At 44.5% G+C, this 21817-nt stretch overlaps 1 protein-coding gene across 6 annotated transcripts in view; it reads right to left on the bottom strand.

Annotated features, from left to right (window-relative positions):
* The window catches only part of LOC144511194 (A-kinase anchor protein 13-like), a 441197-nt gene that overhangs the window by 80262 nt on the left and 339118 nt on the right, over positions 1-21817 (bottom strand). For all 6 annotated transcript variants that reach the window (XM_078241273.1, XM_078241272.1, XM_078241271.1 and 3 more), the window contains 3 exons: positions 14602-14638; positions 13095-13230; positions 2850-3000 (listed from right to left, as the gene is read on the bottom strand). In XM_078241273.1, the coding sequence (XP_078097399.1) occupies positions 2850-3000; positions 13095-13230; positions 14602-14638 (324 nt within the window). The remainder of the gene's footprint in view (positions 1-2849; positions 3001-13094; positions 13231-14601; positions 14639-21817) is intronic.

Below are 21817 nucleotides of genomic sequence, written 5' to 3' on the forward strand. Positions count from 1 at the left end.
TTGTGTTAAGGGCACTAGCAGATTAAATACGTGGAGTTACAGGGATAAAGCCTGGGTGGGATTGTTGTCGGTGCAGTCTCAATGGGCCAAATGGCCTCCATCTGCACTGTTGGGATTTAGACTCAATGCGCTGAAGATGCGCAGGTTAATTGGATTGGCAATGCTAAATTGCACCTTGTTGTCCCAAGATGTGTAGGTTAGATGAATTGACCATGTTAAATGTGTGGGGTTATGGGATAGGACAGAGAGTTGGTGCAGACTCCACGGGCCGAATGGCCTCTTCCTGCACCGTAGTGACTATGATTCAGCATTCACCCTCTCAAGCTCCTTCAGAACCTTGTAGCTTCAGTATGGGGGATGGGAGGATCTAAGATACCCCATGCACAGTGTAAATATAGGAGATGGACACACAGTATACATCTAGGACTGAAGGGTATGAAATACTTAATGTACATGTTGGGAAGGAGAGGCTATAAACTACTCCTTGTACATGTAGCCCAATGAGAAAGGATGCACTCTACGCACATTATTCAAAAGTGGTGGGGAGAGGGGTTAAAATATTATGCCTACATGATACAACTGCTATGCACATCCACAACGAGCTGAACTGGTGGCCAATGATACCAGCTTTATTAAAAGTCACAATATCTCTAAGACTAAACTGTTTCAGCTGGGCTGAACTAATCAGCCACAAGTTTCTGCCTTGGTTAGAGTCAGCGCCATGTGTGGAAAATAAAATGCGTTTCCATGGGTTGCTCTCAGACTTATCCTCTATTTATATCTTATATTAAAAGTTAATTTTAGTAAAGATGCTTAAAGAAATGAATGAGAGCAGTGTACTGTGTCACATGGAATATTTACACTCTTGGGTTACAGTTCAACACACTAGTACAATGCACAATACACAATATATGTATGCACGAATATGGAGTCAGAGAGTTCTGTACATTGGGTGGGAATACTTGGTGAGGGAAGCTGACCTGACTCTCACCCGCATCACTTTTATTTCCCGCTCTCTTCCCTCTACAACAACTTACATTTATTTAGTGCCCATAACATAGCAAAGCATCCCAAGGATCTTCACGGGGGCGTTATCAAATAAACTCTGACACCCGGTAAGATATATGATCAAAAATGTCATCAATCATCGAACTGAGCCTGCACTGGCAACAATCCCACCCTATCCCCATAAGCCCATGTACTTACCCTGCTAAGGGTAAGTACGTGGGCTTACTGAGGGAAAATTTAACATGGCCAATCCACCTAACCTGCACATCTTTCAGACTGTGGGAGGAAACCGGAGCACCCGGAGGAAAACCATGCAGACACGGGGAGAACATGCAAACTCCACACAGTCACCCAAGTCCGGAATTGAAGCCGGGTCCCTGGCGCTGTGAGGCAGCAGTGCTAACCACTGTCTCATCGACAGTAGGTTTTGAGGAACACTGTTGAGGAAGATGGAGAGTTTTAAGGTGAGAATGCCAGAGTTCGAGCCTAGGCAGCTGAAAGGCACTGTTGACAATGGTGGAGCAATTAAAATCAGATTAGCTGAGTGACCCGAATTGGAGGAGCGCAGTGATGATGGAGGGCTGCAGGAGGAGCAGGTGGGGACGTGGAGGGATTTGAAAGGAAGAAAGATAAATTTTAAATTCAATCTCAAGACTCAACGATTTATGATATTACTCATGGACCCTGTATGAAAATGAAACAGAACTGCCTTTATACTGACTGCGGAATCATCATCGTTCTTCTAGTTGATGTAGGTCTGGAACATCAATATCATTCTATATCAGCTGGTTAACACAAATAGAAACTAGAAGCAGGAGGAGGCCATTCGGCCCTTTGAGCCTGCTCCACCATTCAATTTGATCATGGCTGATCATCAAATTCAATATCCTGATCCAGCCGCCCCCCGCCCCCCCCAAATCCCTTGATCCCTTTAGCCCCAAGAACTAAACCTAATTTCTTCTTGAAATCAGACAACATTTTGGCCTCAACTGCTTTCTGTGGTTGTAAATTCCACACATTTACCACTCTGAAGAAGTTTCTCCTCACCTGAGTCCTAAAAGGTTTGCCCCTTATCCTCAAACTGTAACCCCTAGTTCAGGATTCCCCTCCCCACCATTGGGAACATTCTTTCTGAATCCACCCTGTCCAATCCTGTTAGAATTTTATACGTTTCTACGAGATCCCCCCTCACTCTTCTAAACTCCAATGAATACAATCCTACTGACTTAGTCTCTCCTCAAATGACAGACCTGCCATCCCGGGAATCAGCCTGGGTAAACCTTCGTTGTACTTCCTCTACAGCAAGGACATCCTTGCTCAGATAAGGACACCAAAACTGCACACAATACTCCAGTTGTGGCCCCACCAATCTCTATACAATTGCAGTAAAACATCTCTATTCCTATGCTCAAATCCTGATTGGGTCAGGAGTAGTGAAGTGTATTTGAGTCTTTATACGTTCCAAGGTCTGTTCTGAGTGACCACTGTTGCACACCAGAGAGTTTTTCATTTTCCATTTGTGCCACAGGTATTTGCATCTACCACGGAGGGCCAAAGCCAGGGGTGTTCAACGTCAGATCTTTCAAATTGAAGAGTTCACACAAAGTAACCTTTGGCTTTCCAAACTTCGTCAGGGTTCAAATCACATCATCGAAGGTTCACCACGCAGGATCAGAGAGACAGCTTGACTTCCAAGCATCGTCGAGGCAATGGCACTAAGGCATGATTACATCAGCATGAAGCATTGGAAAGAGGTCATGGAAATGGTGGCGTCATGTTAAGTACAAATTAGATTAATTACTTACACTAAGACTCAACCAAACTGCAATCCAGGTACTTACTGTTACAGAGGTGAGACTCTCGGCTGGTAATAGCTTTGTTACACTGGTGACATTGTGGAGCACGAAATGCCAAGATTGGAGTAAAAACGTGTCCGTTTACAATTTTCTTGTCCTTGTCCTTTACTTCCTTTTCTTTTGATTTCTCTTTCTCCTAAAATAAAGGAGAAACATTAGTGAGACAACTCAAATCAACTTTTACATTTCCCTCTACGGTAGAAATTTATTTCTGGCCCCTGTGATAACTGCATCTGTAACATGTTTTCACACCAGTACTCCCTGTCTGCGTTAACTGTTATCATCATCTCTGTAACTATTTGGCATAAAATTGCCTACCAGAAAGACTCAAGTAGCCAAACCAGTTAAAATCTCATTTATTTCAAACATTCCTTCCCGAGAAGTCGTCACGGTTGATATCTCTGATTGACACAACTGGGTGGCCTGTGAGGTTGCTTAAGAGAGTGGTTAAGGAGTTAAACATGTCGTGTTAGGATTGGAATCGCTCACAGGCCAGACCTAGCCAAGGATGACAGGCACCCTTCCCTATAGGGACATTGGTCTACCATTTGGGTTTTTATGGCTTCTTTTACTGATACCTGGATTTTTCGCTAACAGAATTCAAACCCTAAAAAACTCCCATCATGTCATGTAATCTCCACTTCCAGAGGATAAGTTCAGGGAACCTATTTACTAGTCCAGGAAAATAACCACTACATTACCGAATGCGACCCTTGGGCAAAGGCCTCGAGTCCATACAACTGGATACAACCAAAGTGGGAAAGTAAACCAAGCAAATCAGTAGTAGCGTCTATATGATGCCAAAACTTTGACTTTAAAAATGCAAAAGGTCATATGAGAGGCGAAATTCAGAGAAGTCTGAAGTTTTAGTAATGAGGCCTTGTGAAAGGATGACTCAGGTATAAGAAACAACCACACAGAAGTAAGCAGAGCACCTCCAGCTTGCACAGTTTCAAAACGTTATCAAGAGCATTGACTGATTCTGAAAGTGAGCAAGTTGAATTGGCTTTCGTCAACATAATCGTTAATCCAACACATTACAGCTTCAAGATTTTTGATATGTTGGCCTCATTAACACCACTGAAAGCAGGTCCTCTCCAATGCAGTAATCAAACTAATTTCTGAATGGAAATTACAGGGTAGAAACCGAGGGGATGTATCTCTAACTGGCTGATTTTTATATGACACTTTGATGGTCAGATTCTCTGAATTGTAAAGGGATATCATCAGATGATAGACAAAGAGTCAGACAGAGAAAAGTCCTGCATCATCATGCTTACTGTTCAGTTTCAGTCCGTATTGAATTCAAAATCCTCATTCCCAATTACAAATCTCTTCCTTCTCCCCATCTCTGCGAATGTCTGCATCCACGAGGTTATTCCAGGGGAGATGAGGGTGGAGAGGTACTGTCACTAGGCTGGTAATCCCCCCCACAGAAACTGGTGGAACTGATCATCAATTGTCCTAAAAACCCATCTCGTTCACTAATACCTTTTGGAGAAGGAAATTGCTCGTTGTTACCCAGTCTGGCCTACATGCAACTCGAGACCCACAGCAATACAGTTGACTCTTATCTGCCCCCTGAAATGACCTAGCAAGCCACTCAGTTCAAGGGCAATTAGGGATGGACAATTAATGCTGACCTTGCCAGCAACACCCACATCATACGAAAGAACAAATTTACCAAGGTTCTCTGATGTTGACTTCTTGTACTTGCCCCATCACCTCTTCGGTCTCTGATCAACTGGCCTAACTATACCCTACTCCCTTACACCCCCCACCCAGACCACATCCCTGGCCCTACACACACATGCCCAGCTGACCTGATCCTACTCTTTGCCACACTCGCCTGAGCTGTTTCTTTTAAGTCTTCATAAGAAATCACCTGATGCCATTTTCTGTTATCTCTCCGAACCGCTTGGTCTCGATTCTCCACCGTGAAACACCTTGGGATGATAACTATACAAGTTCTCAGAAGCCGTTACAGTGCTCACGATAAAGATGGTCAAAAGCTCATCATTTATGTTGAATTCTGAAGGCAGACAGCTCAGAGAGGCTCATTTAAATCTCTGCTTCACCCTTTAATCCATTGGACAGAGCAGTGATTGAATACTCTCCCAACAGTTGAATTCCATTTCCAATCCATGATCTGTGTTGGGTTAGTTGGTCTCCCCCACTGCTGCAGCCACGATGCTGCTGTGCTTCTGGATTAGGGAAATTAAAAAAAAAAAAAATCTGGCAGGCACACCATTCTCAATCAGTGACTTCTGCCGGAAGAGTGTACAGGTGGATAGCAGCCTGCAACAGGATTGCGATTGGAAGTGACGCCACACAGAGTGGAATAACCCACCTATGCTTGTCCATGAAACATAGAAGATAGGAGCAGGAGGTGGCCATTTGGCCCTTCGAGCCTGCTCCACCATTCATTATGATCATGGTTGAAGCAGGAACGTGCTGGTCGAACCTGAAAAAATGAGAGGGGGGAGGGGTGGGGGAGTTGGAGAAAACAAGTAACCTCAACCGAGATGAAGACTAAACCAAGCTTCCTGCCAACCAACCTCCCTCCCCCTTTTCTAACTGTGCAACATCTGTTGCAACATCCCCAAACCATTTTACAAAACTCATCCTTGTCCATGTGCTGCGGAAGTTGTCCTTGTATTTATTTGCAAAGTCAACAGAGGCACAGTGGAGCTGTGTTTGTTGTAACAAGTTACCAGCCACAAAAAGACAACAGCAAGGAGTTGTCCAGAGAATTGAATATTCTTCAGTGTAATGGAACAGGGAACCCCGAGCGTCGATAAGTTCACAAAGGCAATCTTGTATAGATACAGGGGGCAATCCTCCCATCCCACTGTGCTGCTTTTGTAGCGCAGCAGGCCAGGAGACTTGAGCGGAGGACGTTTTGCGGGCTCCCCATTGGACGCCACAGCCTCCGCGAGTCCCCAAGTGCCAGATTTACGGCGCGGAGCGGATTAAACTATGGAAATTCTAATTTCCATACAATTTAAATTCCATTAGCGGGCCCGGGACTGAAGTCTCCGGGACCAAAATCTTCGGGATCACTAGTGTCTCCTCCCCCGCCAGGAGTGGTTCACTGCAGTGGGGTTTAGTATATTTCCCAACTTGCGGAGGGTGCGCCCTGGGCAATGCCACCTTGGCAGTGCCAGCCTGGGCTATTATTTGTCTATTGCTTGTGGCAAGTTTTGATCAGTGTGTAAACTTCAACTATCACTTCTAAATATGCCTGTTGTCAGGTTGAACCATAGAATCCCTACAGTGCAGGAGGAGGCCATTTGGCCCATCGAGTCTGTACCAACCACAATCCCACCCAGGCCCTAACCCCATAACTCCATGCATTTACCCTAGCTCGTCCCCCTGATACTAAGGGGCAATTTAGCATGGCCAATCTACCTAACCTGCACATCTATGGACTGTGGGAGGAAACTGCAGTACCCGGAGGAAACCCACGCAGACATGGGGAGGACATGCAAACTCCACACAGACGGTGACCCAAGCCGGGAATCAAACCCGGGTCCCTGGTGCTGTGAGGCAGCAGTGCTAACCATTGTGCCATCGTGACGTCCATTGCTTCCACTCCCTCCAATGGCCAACTGTGAGGATCCATAAAACGTTGGGTGTTTGATGGTCAGAGGCATTGCGCTCAGCTGCTTTACCTGACCAGCAGGCCAGTGGGTGCATCCCTGAGTGCAGTACAAGAGGAAGTACTTGGGGACTGAACCAGTGAGTTCAGACTGGGAATGGTTTCAGGGTGATGATGCAGCAATGCTTTGAATCAGGATGAGCAATAATCCCTATTTTACAATACCCATTGTGCGTTGTCTTAATCCTCAGAACTCCATCCCAAGTTGAGCCTAAACTCACCAATGTAATAAGTCATTCTGACAGAAAAACACATAATAGGAAATAACGACACACCTCTTCCGCACCACTAAGTGATAAGCCCTGAGGTTAGTGTGAACTTTTAAATGTTGCTCTTTGCTCAAGATCTCCAATTCCTTCCATAAATCGGAGCAATCCCCAAATTGCTACCAATATCCAGTGATACATCTGACCCGTGCCTCAATAATTTATCTGTGCACAGTAAGAATCCCCACTGGCCCCTTTTCCTGCTAATGATCCTATATATTGCCTTGCTTTATATCATCACTTAAGCTTAATGCAAGACAGCTGCCTCGGCTGTTTCATAAACAAATACTTGGATTCGCTTTAATGTTATGAATATTTTTGTTCTTGGACTCGGTGTAAAACAAAATGAAATTCATCTTTACTGGAACCCAAATGAATTGCAGATCAAGTTCGACTCTTCTTGCTCTTCCGCTAATCCATAAGGTCTTAAATCTGCATCAACATACACAACACTGCAGCTTCAATTACATTAACGAGGAACAGAAACTAAAACATGTGCAAAAGATTTATTTCTAAAAAAAAGCACTGAAAAGTTAGACACTAAGACTGAAGATGGGAGTCTATTACAACAGATCGTAAACAGGAAACCAGGCAAAGGCAGCCAACATGAAGACATTAACAGTCGTCAACGTTTAAGTTTTCGTGTCCACGGCGCACACGGTACAGTACAAGATCCGTTACCTACCAGTTTGAATGGACTTGACTGCGGTATATAAAATCTAAGCCACGACATAACTCAGCACAGGGAGAAGTCTGCTTTTCACATGCTGGTAACAAGAAGAAAATGGGCTGGCTGTCTCAATTTGTCCATGACGTACAGCTCAGTCAGAGGAAGTTGGGGTCGGGAGAGGGGGAGGCTGGCCTTTAAAGGGTCTCAGTCAGTAAGCTGTCTGGGAGCATTAATCTCTTTAAAAAAAAAGGAACATTTCCTCTTCCTTTCATTTTAAACTAAAACATTTTTTGCTGCCTTGTAAAGGCTCTCCCACACGTTTTGTAAAATGACTATATATCTTAAATTTCTGAATTAAACTGAAAACTAAACATTGGGCGGCACTTCTGTTTGACAAAGAAAACTAACTGCCTCCAACTGTATTCTTAAGGGTTTCATTTTCTGTGTTAGCCTGAAACGGTTAATGTGACGATATTAAATACCATTTTAGTGATCATCCAGCTAATTGCTTTGAACCTGGTTAATGAAGATGGTGACTGGGGAATAGAACTACTCAGTGAAGCTAAAAGTATTATTTAATGCAAATCGACATGTGATTATTTAAAGTAGTCTTTCTTTTCAGAAGATTCACAAATCACTTGCCTGAGGGAGGGGATGTACTGCCTTGTGGCCTCTTCATGGCCCTCTAACTGGTGCCAACCCACAACCATCTGCCTGGAGGCACAACAACAAAAACTTACATTCATATAGCACCTTTACTATATGAGGTGGAGATGCCGGTGTTGGACTGGGATGGGCATAGTAAGAAGTCTTACAACACCAGGTTTATTTGGAATCGCGAGCTTTCGGAGCGCTGCTCCTTCATCAGGTGAGTACTTAGTTGATGAAGGAGCAGCGCTCCGAAAGCTCACAATTCCAAATAAAGCTGTTGGACTTTAGCCTGGTGTTGTGAGACTTCTTATTGTACCTTTAATATAGTAACAACTACATAGGTGCTTCGCTGGAGCATTATTAAACTGGATTTTACATGGAGTTACACAAGGAGATATTAGTGCAAAAACTTGGAGAAGAAGGCTTTGAAGATGATCTTGAAGGGGGAGTGAGAGATAGAGAAGCGGAAAGATTTATGGAGGGAATTCTAATGGTTAGCTCCTCCCTCCCTCCTGAAGCCCTTATCCACTCAATAATGGAGGGATGAAAATTGGTGATGTGCAAGGGGCCACATTTGGAGGAACACAGAGGTCTGGGTCTGGGAGAACTGTAGGGCTGATGGCGGTTACGGAGACAAGGACAAGTGGTATTATGCATGGATTTGGAAACCAGGATTTGGGAAATTGAAGCTTCACAGCAAGAGTCAATGTGAGTCAGTGAGCAAGGTGGCGATGAGTGACGGGGAGATGACAAGATTACTGGTTGTAGAGATTTGGATGAGCTCAAATTTACCGGGCTTGTGACATGGGACACTGGCCAGGAGAGCCTACATGGGCATGGCTTTACTTTGCTTTCAATTTTCCCTTTTCCCTATTAAAGCAGTGTCTGTCCCCTGCTTGCTATTCCTGTACAACAGTACAGCAGGGCTTAGTGCCCAGGGAAATTATCGCTGTATACCCTACAGTACTGTACAGCAGCAATCAGAAATAAGAGGCCAGTCATTTCAGACAGAGATGAGGAAAATTGTTTTCGCTCAGAGGGTCATGAGTCTTTGGAAATCTCTTCCCCAAAAAATAGAAGGAAAACATTTGAATATTTTTAAGGCAGAGCGAGATAGGTTTTTGATTAACAAGGAGGTGAAAGGTTAGTGGAGGAATGAGTTGAGGTTACAATCAGATCAGCCATGATCTTATTAAATGACGGAGCAGTCTCACAGAATCCCTACAATGCCGAAGGAGGCCATTCGGCCTATTGAGTACACACTGAGCTCCGGCAGAGCATCTTATCCAGACCGACCTCATCCCCATAACCTACACATCTTGGGACACTAAGGGGCAATTTTTCATGGCAAACGCATCTACCCTCCACATCTTTGGAGTGTAGGAGGAAACCGGAGCACCCAGAGGAGACCCATGCAGACACAGGGAGAATGTGCAAACTCCACACGGACAGTCACCCAGGGCCTGAATTGAACCTGGCTCCCTGGCGCTGTGAGGCAGCAATGCTAACCACTGTGCCAACATGCTGCACAGTCTCAAGGGGCTGAGTGGCCTACTCCTGCTCCTAATACATATGTTTATAAATGTATGTTTATTTTGTTCAAGGCTCTGGAAAAATTCCCCAAATCCTTTTTTCAGATAGCGCCATGGGAAATTATACATCCACCTGGAGAAGGAGACAGATGGAGCCCCAGTTTCATGTCTTATTTGAAAAACAAGGCTGGAATTCTCCAATCTCGCACGCCCTGCTACCACTGCCAGTGAGAATGAAGAATTTGGAGTTCACCCAGATCTCCATTCACAGCAGTGGGACTGGAGGATCCCAGCCACTGGCGAGGTCAGAGATTCCCAGTCCACATCTCCAACAGTGCAGCTCCCTGTCAATGCTGCACTGAAGCGTTGGTTTTAGATCAGTCCTTGAACTGGGATGCGTTCTGTGACTTCCTGATTCAGGTGAGTGTGTCACTACTCAGTCACAGAATCATACAGTGCAGGAGGCGGCAACTGGGCCCAACGAGTCTGCACCGACCACAATCCCACTCAGGCCCTATCCCCATAGCCCCATGCATTTACCATAGCGAATACCCCTGACACTAAGACGCAATTTAGCATGGCCAATCAACCTAACCCGCACATCTTTGGGCTGTGGGAGGAAACTGGAGCACCCGGAGGAGACCCACGCAGACGCGGAGAGAACGTGCAAACTCCACACAGACAGTGACCAAGCCGGGTATCGAATCCAGGTCCCTGGCGCTGCGAGGCAGCAGTGCTAACCACTGTGCCACACTGTCATGCTGACATGTAGCCGGGCCAGAACATCACTACGCTGATTAAAGAAACAGGGTGTCTTGATACCCAAAAACGGGGCTGAGCTGGATAGAAGGGTTGGAAATGAGGGTAGGGAAGAGAAAAACAGGAAGACATCCTGTTCCTAATCGTAGGCTGATAATTCCTGTTGGAAGTGCAAGTGAATGGCTATTATGCGAGGCCAATTATGGGAGCCAACTGTGAAGCCCATGGCAGTCAAATTGCCTCCTGACACTCAATCTAGACTCACAAATCAATAGTGTGACCTGTGGTGTAAAAAAAACTGACGGTGTGCAGGCACAGATGAAAGTGCACCCCGCTCTGAGTGAGGGTTGTCAGGGGAGTAAGGAAGAAAATTGAGGGGGGTGGAAAGGAATAATCGATCAGATTACAAACTGGAGCATTTCCTGAAACTGCACAGCTTACAGTGAATATTCTGTAACTCCTTTCACAAGTCCAGGAAATGACATACGTGAAGTATCCAGATGATGGCGAGGCATTAAATTCACGCTCATGGTTTACCACCTCCCCGAATGCCTTAACGCGCACTTACACCAGCTACTACCACTGACAGGATCTCTAGTTTGTTGGAACTCAGTTGGGGATTGCAAGCTGCGGAGCTCTGTGAAAACCCAACTGGTTCACCAAGTTATAAACGTTATGTCGCTTTGGGTGACATCAGTTCCGTGTGAACAATGTCAATCTACAAAACCCAGAAAAGCTTGCAGAGGAGAGAGAGACCAAGAGCTCCATAGCAGCAACTAATTGCGATCTAGATAATCACAGAGATATGTAGATGTACGTAGGGCCAAATGGTCACAATCTGTACTGTTTCATTCTATGATTCAAGCGATACAAACAGTGTAGCAGCTCAGAGGCTAATCAGATCTGGTTACGATCAATGTTTCAGCAGCACGTAACTCGTTATCTGCTGGGTAAAACTAGCAAGTTACCCGTCCTACCCTGTCACAGGCATGCCACAGACCAGTGGAATTTTGGATAACTTTTGCAGCCAATTTTCTCCCTTTTGAAAGGAAGCCGGTGAAACAAAGTCACGAGAGGCGAACTCATTTCAGAACTTGCTCTTCCTTAGGCCTCAACTACCCCAGTGCAAAATGGGGCATTAGTTACTGAGCATAGCTCTATATGCCTCCTCAGAAACAAAGAATTGGAAGAAATTTGTTTTGATGATGTTTTTATGTTGTGAAATAAATATTCTGTTTGCACCAATCCTATAAATATAGATCTCGGTTTCAGAATACCGAGAGGACTAAATAGAGTGGATGTGGAAAGGATGGGTGAGACTAGAACTCGAGGGCACAACCTCAGAGTGAAGGCACGCTCCTCTAAAACTGAGATGAGGAGGAATCTCTTCAGCCAGAGGGCGGTGAATCTGTGGAACTCATTGCCACAGACGGCTGTGGAGGGCCAGGTCATTAAGACAGAGATAGATGGGTTCTTGATCAATAAGGAGATCAAGGGTTACGGGGAGAAAGCAGAAGAATGGGGATGAGAATCACATCAGCCATGATTGAATGGTGGAGCAGACTCGATGGGCTGAATGGCCTAATTCTGCTTCTATATCTTATGGTTACTGGTGTTATAATCTACTAGTTCTTGTCGGGTCATACATGGGTCACTTGTGCTCAAAACAAATAGTACTTCACTAACCACCAACACTTCACTCTGTTTTGCAACTCTGGTGCAGAACCTTTGCATCATGCAGACCCATTCCCTCTGCCCTGCGCACCACAACAAGGTTGTGGAAGACTCTGCTTGCTGTCCCCCCACTGTTCCCCACCTCACCCCGCCAATACTGAGGGAACAGCTTCAAACTTCACAGCAAAGAAGAGCTTTGGTTATGTAACCAAAGAGTCCCCCTACCCATAATGCCAGACAACACAATGCAACATTCAAAGGACTAAAACGAAAACTAATAACACACTTGACATTATCAAGAGCGCTACAAATGGGGGGGAGGGGGTATCTTCATTCACTGCATCGGGACCAGAGAATCACGCCAATGTGAACATTCTGGCCAAGGTTTCTGATTTCTACAGATTCACCTTCCTTCCTGTGATCTTTACCAGTGATATGGACAAGAACAGCAACATTAATGCTTCCAAATTCATTCCCAAATCACACGTTACCGGATACAATGGCTGGAATGTTACCACCATTCACGTCGGTGGGATTTTCCCATCCCGCTGCGGTGAACTGGGATTTGGCTGGGCGCCAAATTCTCCGACCTCACTGCAGTGAGAGCGCGGCGCGAACGGTCGCTAAGATTGCGCCCAAATATTGTTTCCTTCATTGATTCTGCGTGAATATCTTGCTGTTATGAAGGGAACACCCTCACTACATGGATGTAGCAGCCGAGAACACCAAACACCGCCTTCTCTCAGGGTAATTAATGGGGCCTTGCCAACGATATCCACATCCAAGCAATAACGGAAAAAAAAAAATCCCTTTCCCAATTCATAACCTCCGCAGATCTCAGCAGCCTCACTGAGGAGAAATAGTCAGGACCACCCTACATGGTAGGGTGAAGGGGCACTGCACCAGGACATGTTAGTAAGAAAGTTCTCACAGGACCTCTTAATCATCTGACCCATAGCAGATGCATGGACAAAGAGAGGAAAGGCTGGAGAAGTTAGTCACTTTGTCAGTACATACTTTGTTCTTGTGTTTTCCACTGGACATTTTGTTTTTGAGGTAGCTGAAAGTTCGATACACTTTAGTGCTGCCTTTCCCTTCCAGATCCTTCCGCGTTGGACTTGGTGGCACTTGGCTATAGTCCTCTTCTGAAATGCTGTGCAATACAAGGAAAAACAACTGTTTAAAATATGGTTTATGTTTTGCGTTTGAAACTTTTACTGAGGAGTTTCTGGAGTGTTTAATGGACAATTAAAAGAGTAACCAAAAGATGCAAAGGGATGTATCAATTATTAAATACAAACCAAGTCGTCACAACACCAGGTTAAAGTCCAAAGGGTTTATTTGGATCACGAGCTTTTGGAGCACTGCTCCTTCATCATCCTTCACCTGATGAAGGAGCAGCACTCAAAGCTCGTGATTCCAAATAAACCTGTCGGACTTTAACCCGGTGTTGTGAGACTTCTTACTGTGCCCACGCCAGTCCAACGCCGGCATCTCCACATCATAAATACAAACTGGGGATCCGGTGGCGTGGTGGTACTGTATCTGGTGGGTGCGGAGAGTGGGTTGAGGAAGTAGCTGCTTTAAGGTAGTGCCGGACTAAGTTCCCAGTTGGCATTAGGTACTAAGCACGCAAACTGGAAGGTGCCAGGTTCAATCTCTAACTGAGATGTTAAGGTGGCAGAAGAACTGGAGGCACTACAACTGGTTTCAATGCCCTCAGTTGGGGGAGGACACAAGAAGCAAGCACTGCAAAGTGATGCCCAGTGATACCTGCAGGAAAACATGCACACACGTGCGCGGATGAGTCTGTTGAATTGAAACGAGTTGAATGAGAATCACAGAATCGCTACAGTGCAGACAGGGCCATTCACCCCATCGAGTCTGCACCGACTCTATGACAAAATACCTCATTTTCCATGACTAATCCATCAAACCTACACATCTTGGGACACTAAGTGCAATTTAGCATGGCCAATCCATCTAACCCACACATCTTTGGACTGCGGGAGGAAACCAGAGCACCCGGAGGAAACCCACGCAGACATGGGGAGAATGTGCAAACTCCACACAGGCAGTCACCCAAGGCCGGAATTGACTCAGGATCCCTGGAGCTGTAAGGCAGCAGTGTCACTGTGCCACACAGAATGTGGTGGAGTTGCAATCAATCATGGTATTCAAAAAGAAATTAGACTATTGTCTGAAGAAAAATTAGCAGGGTTACAGGGAAAAGACAGGGGAGATGGTTTAGTGAGCCAATCTCTCAGAGTCAGCATGGAAATGATAGAATGATTACACCTCAGGAGGAGGCCATTCAGCCTATGATGGGAAGATATAATCATGAGTGACTTTTCCTCCCTTTATATATGCAAGTTCACACAAGAAGAATGTTCGACAAACGTCAGCAAGTTCAGGACAGGAGAAGAAAAGGTTTGCTGGAATTTGAATCTGTACTCAAGCCCAAATAAATTATTTAAAAGGAAGACTAAGCCGCGCTTACTAACAATTAATCTGAATCACTTACCTTGGGCCAAGGGAGTTACTGGTGGATGATCTTAAACCTAGGAGAGAGAAAAGTTAAAGTTAGAAAAGAATTATATTGGAAAAATGCTGCAATTTGTTGATTGTTACACCTCAAAACTGATAGAGACGTGAGAGCTGGGGTAACTGAAATGGGCAGCTCTAACTCAATGTTTGCGTACAGTCAATGGTTACACCCCAGAGTTACTGTAAAGGACATGTTTATACAGATTATGGGTGTACAATAAAGTGATTGAACTATTGAACAGTCTGCATAGCTTTATTCAAATTGGCTGAATATTGATTTGGTACAAGTTCTAAGTGAAATATTTTTAGTGTCTCAAGTAGGCTTACATTAATACTGCAATGAAATTACTGTGAAAATCCCCTGGTCACCACACTATGGCATCTGTTCGGGTACACTGAGGGAGAATTCAGCATGGCCAATGCATCTATCCAGCACACCTTTCGGGCTGTGGGAGGAAACTGGAGCACCCGGAGGAAACCCAGGCAGACATGGGGAGAACGTGCAAACTCCGCACAGACAGTGACCCAAGATGGGAATCGAATCCAGGTCCCTGGCACTGTGAAGCAGCAGTGCTAACCACTGTGCCACCATGCCACTGGTAGTTCTATATACCGATTTTCCCTTAAACATTGAAGACAAAGCTAAAAAGGAAAATCAGAATGAGATTTACAAATGCACATTTTTCTTTAGGGCAAAGAGTATTATAGCAGTCCGCCACACTTCTAATTGTTAAAAAGCTCAAATCAGTATACCTCCACTTGTTCATTACAGTGCGACACATTTAGAGGATATCTGCTTCATAAATACGACATGGTTCAATGATCCCCTACTGCTAAGAACCTGAAGACCGCACAGTCTTAATCTCCCATGTGCAATACGCTGACTACTTATGAAGCTTTTATTTAGAAGCTACACACAGGATGAGGGTGTTGGGTTTGGGGACGAGAGCGGCAGTGGGTGGAGCTGCAGGAAATGCACCAAAGTGGTAACCCTTTCCCTTTCAGTGTGTTGACAGTTCAGAGACATCTTCTGCTTTTTCCTCTTCTGTTGTAGTTTTGTCGGCATCACAGAATCAAATCGATGTTCATCCTTAAACATTTAATTTTCTGGAGTAATTTGAATTAATTAATGTAAATAACAAAGAATGGGAATCCGGTGCAGATAATTGAATTAACCAACATCGATCTCGGAGTAACAGATAACCTGATGTAGAACAGCAAGAGGCGCCTTAATCGAAACCTTTTAGACCCTGAGCAGTATTGATAGGGTGGATGTGGAGAGGATGTTTCCTCTTGTCGGAGAATCTAGAGCTAGGAGTCATTGTGTAAAAATAAGAGGTCGCTCAGTCAAGAAAGAGATGAGAATTTTTTTAAAGCTCAGAGGGTTGTGAATCCCTGGAATTCTTCCTCAGAGGACAGTGAAAGAAGAGTCATTGAATATTTTTCAGGCAGAGCTAAATGGGTTCTTGATTAATAAGGAGTGACAGGTTATTGGGGGAGGGCAGGAATGTGGGGTTGAAGTTACAACCTGGTCAGCTCTGATCTTATTGAAGAGAGTGGAGCAGGTTCAAGGGGCTGAGTGGCCTATTCCTGCTCCTAATTGTATGTTTGTTTTCTGGCAGATAGTACAAAAGTAGACCACCTGTCCATCTTGACCTTCACTTCATTGTTGCTTATTTTTCTAAATTACTGAGTCATAGATTCATAGAAATCCTACAATGCTGGAGGCCGCCATTCGGCCCATCAGGCCCTACACCGACAACAATCCCACCCCAGGCCCTATTTCCACAACCTCAAACATTTGCCCCGCTAATCCCTCTAACCTACACATCCTGGGACACCAAGGGACAATTTTAGCATGGCCAATCAACCTAACCCGCACATCTTTAGGCTGTGGGAGGAAACCAGAGCACCCGGAGGAAACCCACACAGACACGAGGAGAATGTGCAAACTCCACACGGACAGTGACCCAAGCTGGGTATCGAACCCAGGTCCCTGGAGCTGTGAGGCAGCAGTGCTAACCACTATGCCACCATGCTGTCAATTGATGAATTCATGCTTTAAAAGAAAACAATTGTATTTGACCTCTCCAGGGACAAAATAATAATCCTCAGGAGCCAACAAAATATGAATAATCTAGTGACGAAAGACCGCGCGCTTCTTACCGAAAACCCAGGGTTGAAACCACATCATGTGGTACCAACATTTGGAAGAAGAGAGAGGACAAAGTGAGTCAGGAACTCTGGATTGAGGAAGGAGGAAGGGGAAGAGAGTGAGCAGGACAGTTTCTCTCTCTCTCTCTCTCACTCTCGCGAGAGAAGCACTAAATGCCCAAGGAATGGAATTGGATTTTCCATCAACTGTGCGCCATTTTTCTGAAAGAAATGAAACTACTTTTTAAAAAAAGAGCCAAAATGCTCTATTTATTTAAACATATCATGAAACAGGTCAGTGCATCACCATGGGTTCCAGAGGTGAACCAAACAGAATCATAGAATCCCTATGTGAAGTTGTACGAACTAAGTAAGGGCATGATGGGAAAATTGGTCAACTAGTTGTTACAATATAAAGAACAACTGACCAAAGCTATTTCAAAATGCCAGACCACTGTAAGATTTAATAAGGCTGTATGAGTAAATAAAACAAGATAAGGTCAGGGAGGAAGGAGTCACCGACCTTCTTCTGTTCCATCAAAGGACAAGATAAGGGTATGAATAATGAGACAAAGAGTTCTAGGAGGTCAGCAAGTTAAAACATGATTAATGACATTGCTTATGATTCTATTACTAATCGAATTCCTGAATATGCTCTGGTCATGCAAGCTGATAATGATTATGTATAAATACTGAACTGATTCTTTGTGTAATTGCGGACTTGAGGAGGAATTAGCAGGTTGTACCAACTGCTCTCTGAACTCAAGTTGTCAGCCAATGCTGCATGCAGTCTTTCGTAAATAAAGACAAAGTTATTTAGTCGAAACAAATTTTGTTGAGTCTTTCTATCACAGTCAAGAAGCAGGAAAGTTTCCACTTCAACACCTACAGTGCAGAAAGAGACCATTCCGTCCATCGAGCCTGCACCCTCGACAATCCCACCCACGCCCTTTCCCTGTAACTCTATGTATTTATCCTGCTGCTCCCCCTGACACGAAGGAGCAATCGAGCACGGCCAATCAACCTAACCCGCACATCTTTGGAGTGTGGGAGGAACACAGTAAGAAGTTTAACAACACCAGGTTAAAGTCCAACAGGTTTATTTGGTAGCAAAAGCCACACAAGCTTTCGGAGCTGTGTTTACCCCAGTCCAACACCGGCATCTCCACATCGTGTGGGAGGAAACCAGAGCATCCGGAGGAAACCCATGCAGACACGGGGAGAACATGCAGACTCCACACAGACAGTGACCTGAGGCCAGAATTGAACCCGAGTCCCCTAACCACTGTGCAGCCATTGGTCAAAGATATCTGGCTGCATATGACTGGGCATGCTATACATCCTGAACAGAACACCACAAAGTTTGCTACTGTGGGGTTTCTATTACTATAATTAATTTGCTTTTTAATCAATAAATTTTTCTCCATGATGACACCACTTTTTTAAAAAACCTAGTCGACACTGTAGTTGAACCTCTATCCAGCAGCCAGTAAAGGACTCAAGCCCACAACTTCTGGCTGAAGATGAGCCATTGCTGTTACCAAACCATGGTCCAGCTGTAACCAAGCTACCCATTGGAGATTTGACTTCCAAAGATAGCCAAATGGCAAGCTTCCTACTGTCCTACCCAAAGGCACTGGATCTTTCCCAAGATGTGGAGATGCCGGCGTTGGACTGGGGTAAACACAGTAAGAAGTTTAACAACACCAGGTTAAAGTCCAACAGGTTTATTTGGTAGCTTTTATTTGTGTGGCTTTTGCTACCAAATAAACCTGTTGGACTTTAACCTGGTGTTGTTAAACTTCTTACTGTCTTTCCCAAGATACAGGGTGGAATTTTCTGGCCCTTCCTGCTGGGACGGTAGGGGCTCTTCTGGTCCTGATGATGGTGACCATACCCCCATGGCAGGTTCTGAGGTGAACAAGTCTTCAGAGGGCATCTCCGATGGCTGGGTTTTTTGTGTGAAAGATCAAGGAAACTCACATCTTGGCCATGGAACAAACCATGTGGAAATGGAAGCCACCACTCCATCCAAACGCACTTTCCGATCCAGCAGGAATAGAATGGCATTAACAGTTTTTGCGAATGGCATTCCAGTTAATCAGAATTTACAACACAGAAATAGGTAATTTGGCTCGACGCTGGTGTTCAGGTTTCAGATGAGTCTGCTCCTACCCCTCTTCAAAGAATAAAGAAAATTACAGCACAGGAACAGGCCCTTCGGCCCTCCAAGCCTGCACCGACCATGCTGCCCGTCTAAACTAAAACCCCTTACCCTTCCGGGGTCCATATCTCTCTATTCCTCTCCTATTCATGTATTTGTCTAGACGCCCCTGGACATGTAACCCTGTCAGCATAACCTTCCATTCAAAAGTCTTCAAAAACAAATGGAGATGGGTGAAATGGACAGAAACATGGCGGATGGAATTTAATACAGAGAAGTGTGTTTGTGAGTTCAGTTGTGACTATCAGAATTGGGAAGGACAGTTCCAATTCTGAGATATTTCACAGAATATAATGTCTCATCAATTTCTTCCTCCAAAGGTATTTAACCTCTGTCAACACTGCAGACAAAATCCAAATTAGCACTGTTCATGTGGGATTGTACATTCTGAGAGACAGCAAGCTATTCAACACTTGAAGGCATCATATCAGAGTCCTAACTCTAGTCCCTCCCTCAAGCTCTACCTTCTAGCAACTCAACACCAGCGCATTGACAATGCGTGTTGTTGCCTACAGAGGAGTCTCACCCCAGTGATATTACAATAGTGCGGCGCAAATCAAATTAATTTAATGAAAATGGTGTGCCGTACTCTGGAGTAACCACTCAACCATTGCGAGATCTGGGGTTCCCTCTTTCGGGGTGACTACTGCTCAGAAAGAGGAACTGGAGAGTAAAAGTAATCATGGGAAATCCCGGCAGAGAGCTCGGTCATGCGCGATATGAGCTGAACGAAACAGATGGAGTGATAGCTCTTCCGGCCTCGCTAAATATCATGAAATATTACCTCTTCATTAACATGAATAACTCTAATTTAATCATGTTTCTGAATTGCAGTCATCGCTGAGTTTAGACCCAATACTCCCAGTACTGAAACAAATTTGAGATGAGCCCAGATTGCGTGTGCAGAGTTTCTCTGTTGGCCTGTTTATACAACCATTCACTGGTTCTGGGAAGGGCTGGAGCATTATATAGTGCATCAGGAACTACAGGATGGCACATTGCCAGTATTTTAATCTACGATTTTTGGCAGCCCACGCAAGATAATGGCCAGTAAAATATATGGATATATTTTTCTGCCAGTTTTCTCCTCCCCCATTTCAAAGGCTCTGGTTGTTTGTTGGGATACAGCATGGGTTCTTGTTCAAGTATCCAGTAAGTCGAGACAAGCTTATCCAACTATGCAAGACTTCACTGCTCAACCCCAACCCAACATTAGCAAATATTTACATCCAATTTCTCGCAGGGTTTCTGGCTAATCAGTTGCAGTGGTACTACCAGCCAAAGTGGGAGGCACGGTGGCATAGTGGTTACGACCGCTGCCTCACAGAGCCAGGAATCTGGGTTCAATTTCCAGCTTGGGTCACTGGCTGTGTGGAGTTTGCACGTTCTCCCCGTGTCTGCGTGGGTTTCCTCCGGGTACTCTGGTGTCCTCCCACAGTTCGAAAGACGTGCTGGTTAGGTGCGTTGGCCACGCTAAATTGCCCCTCAGTGTACCTGAACAGGCGCCGGAGTGTGGCGACTAGGGGATTTTCATAGTAGCTTCATTGCAGTATTAATGTAGGCCTACTCATGACACTAATAAATTTTTAAAAATTAAATAAACATTTCCATCTTTTTAGCCCAGAAGTAACACCAACTTCTACACAATTTCGCTCAAGTCAGAATAATTAAGTACAAATGAAACACCATCTATAATCTCAACAGCATTCTGTTCTTTTAACCACATACTAAAATTCAAGACATGAACCCAAAAATTTTTTTTAAGGTTAATTTGGAAAATGGAATATTCCTTGGAGATGTTACGGGAAAAATTGTAGATCACCCGAGCTAATTCCAGGCAGTGCATAGGAAAATTGTCATCTTAAACCTTGGTCTCTTTTAGTTGGTAACAACCCAAGTTTTGGATCACCGAAGACTTTAATCAATCAATGATAACCAAGGCTCTGGCAGCTTAAACTGACATTAGACATATTTTCCAGTGAAACCCTTAGAAGTGAAGGACATTGAACAATGAGATTTTCCAAATAACATTAAATTGGAGCAAAGTGGAATGCCTCAGCAGGGCGTTCCTGAGTGTTATTTTTTTCTAGGTGGGCTACGTGCAAGTAAAATGCAAACAGTTTACAAAGAATGCACTTATAATTTTGCAGCACTCAAGGTTAGAAATCTTCCGTCCTTAAAATGAGTTGGAATTCTGACTGTGCTTTGTAGCAGAACCCAAGGGAGAAACTCATTCTGCGTAATAAGGAAGCCATATGATGAATGCATTTTATGACTAGGCAAATGGCAACTTCAATTATATATCAATATTAGCGACACAGTGGTTAGCGCTGTTTCCTCACAGTGCCAGGGACCCGGTTTTGATTCCCAGCTTGGGTCACTGCCTGCATGGAGTCTGCATGTTCTCCCCATGTCTGCGTGCGTTTCCTCCGGCTGTTCTGGTTTCCTCCCACAGTGCTTAGGTGCACTGATGCTAAATTCTCCCACAGTGTACCCGAACAGGCGCCGGCGTGTGGCGAGTAGGGGATTTTCACAGTAACTTCATTGCACTGTTAATGTAAGCCTACTTGTGACAATAATTAAACAAACTAACAAAATTCCTGAAATATAACTATACGTAACGAGCTACGGTGAGGTATCTCAAGAGTTCACAGGCCTATTAAGCAGTCCTTTGAAATACTCATAAGTAAACGCTTAAAAGAATAAATTACAATGAGGTTTACTTACTATCTGACTCATCATCACTTGAAGAGGAACCAAGAGAAAAGACAGTTTTAGGCTTAGGAAGGAGTGGAGAAATGTTCAGGGAAAAGGA

Source organism: Mustelus asterias, chromosome 24 (assembly GCF_964213995.1).
Source record: "Mustelus asterias chromosome 24, sMusAst1.hap1.1, whole genome shotgun sequence".
Taxonomy (NCBI): Eukaryota; Metazoa; Chordata; class Chondrichthyes; order Carcharhiniformes; family Triakidae; genus Mustelus; species Mustelus asterias.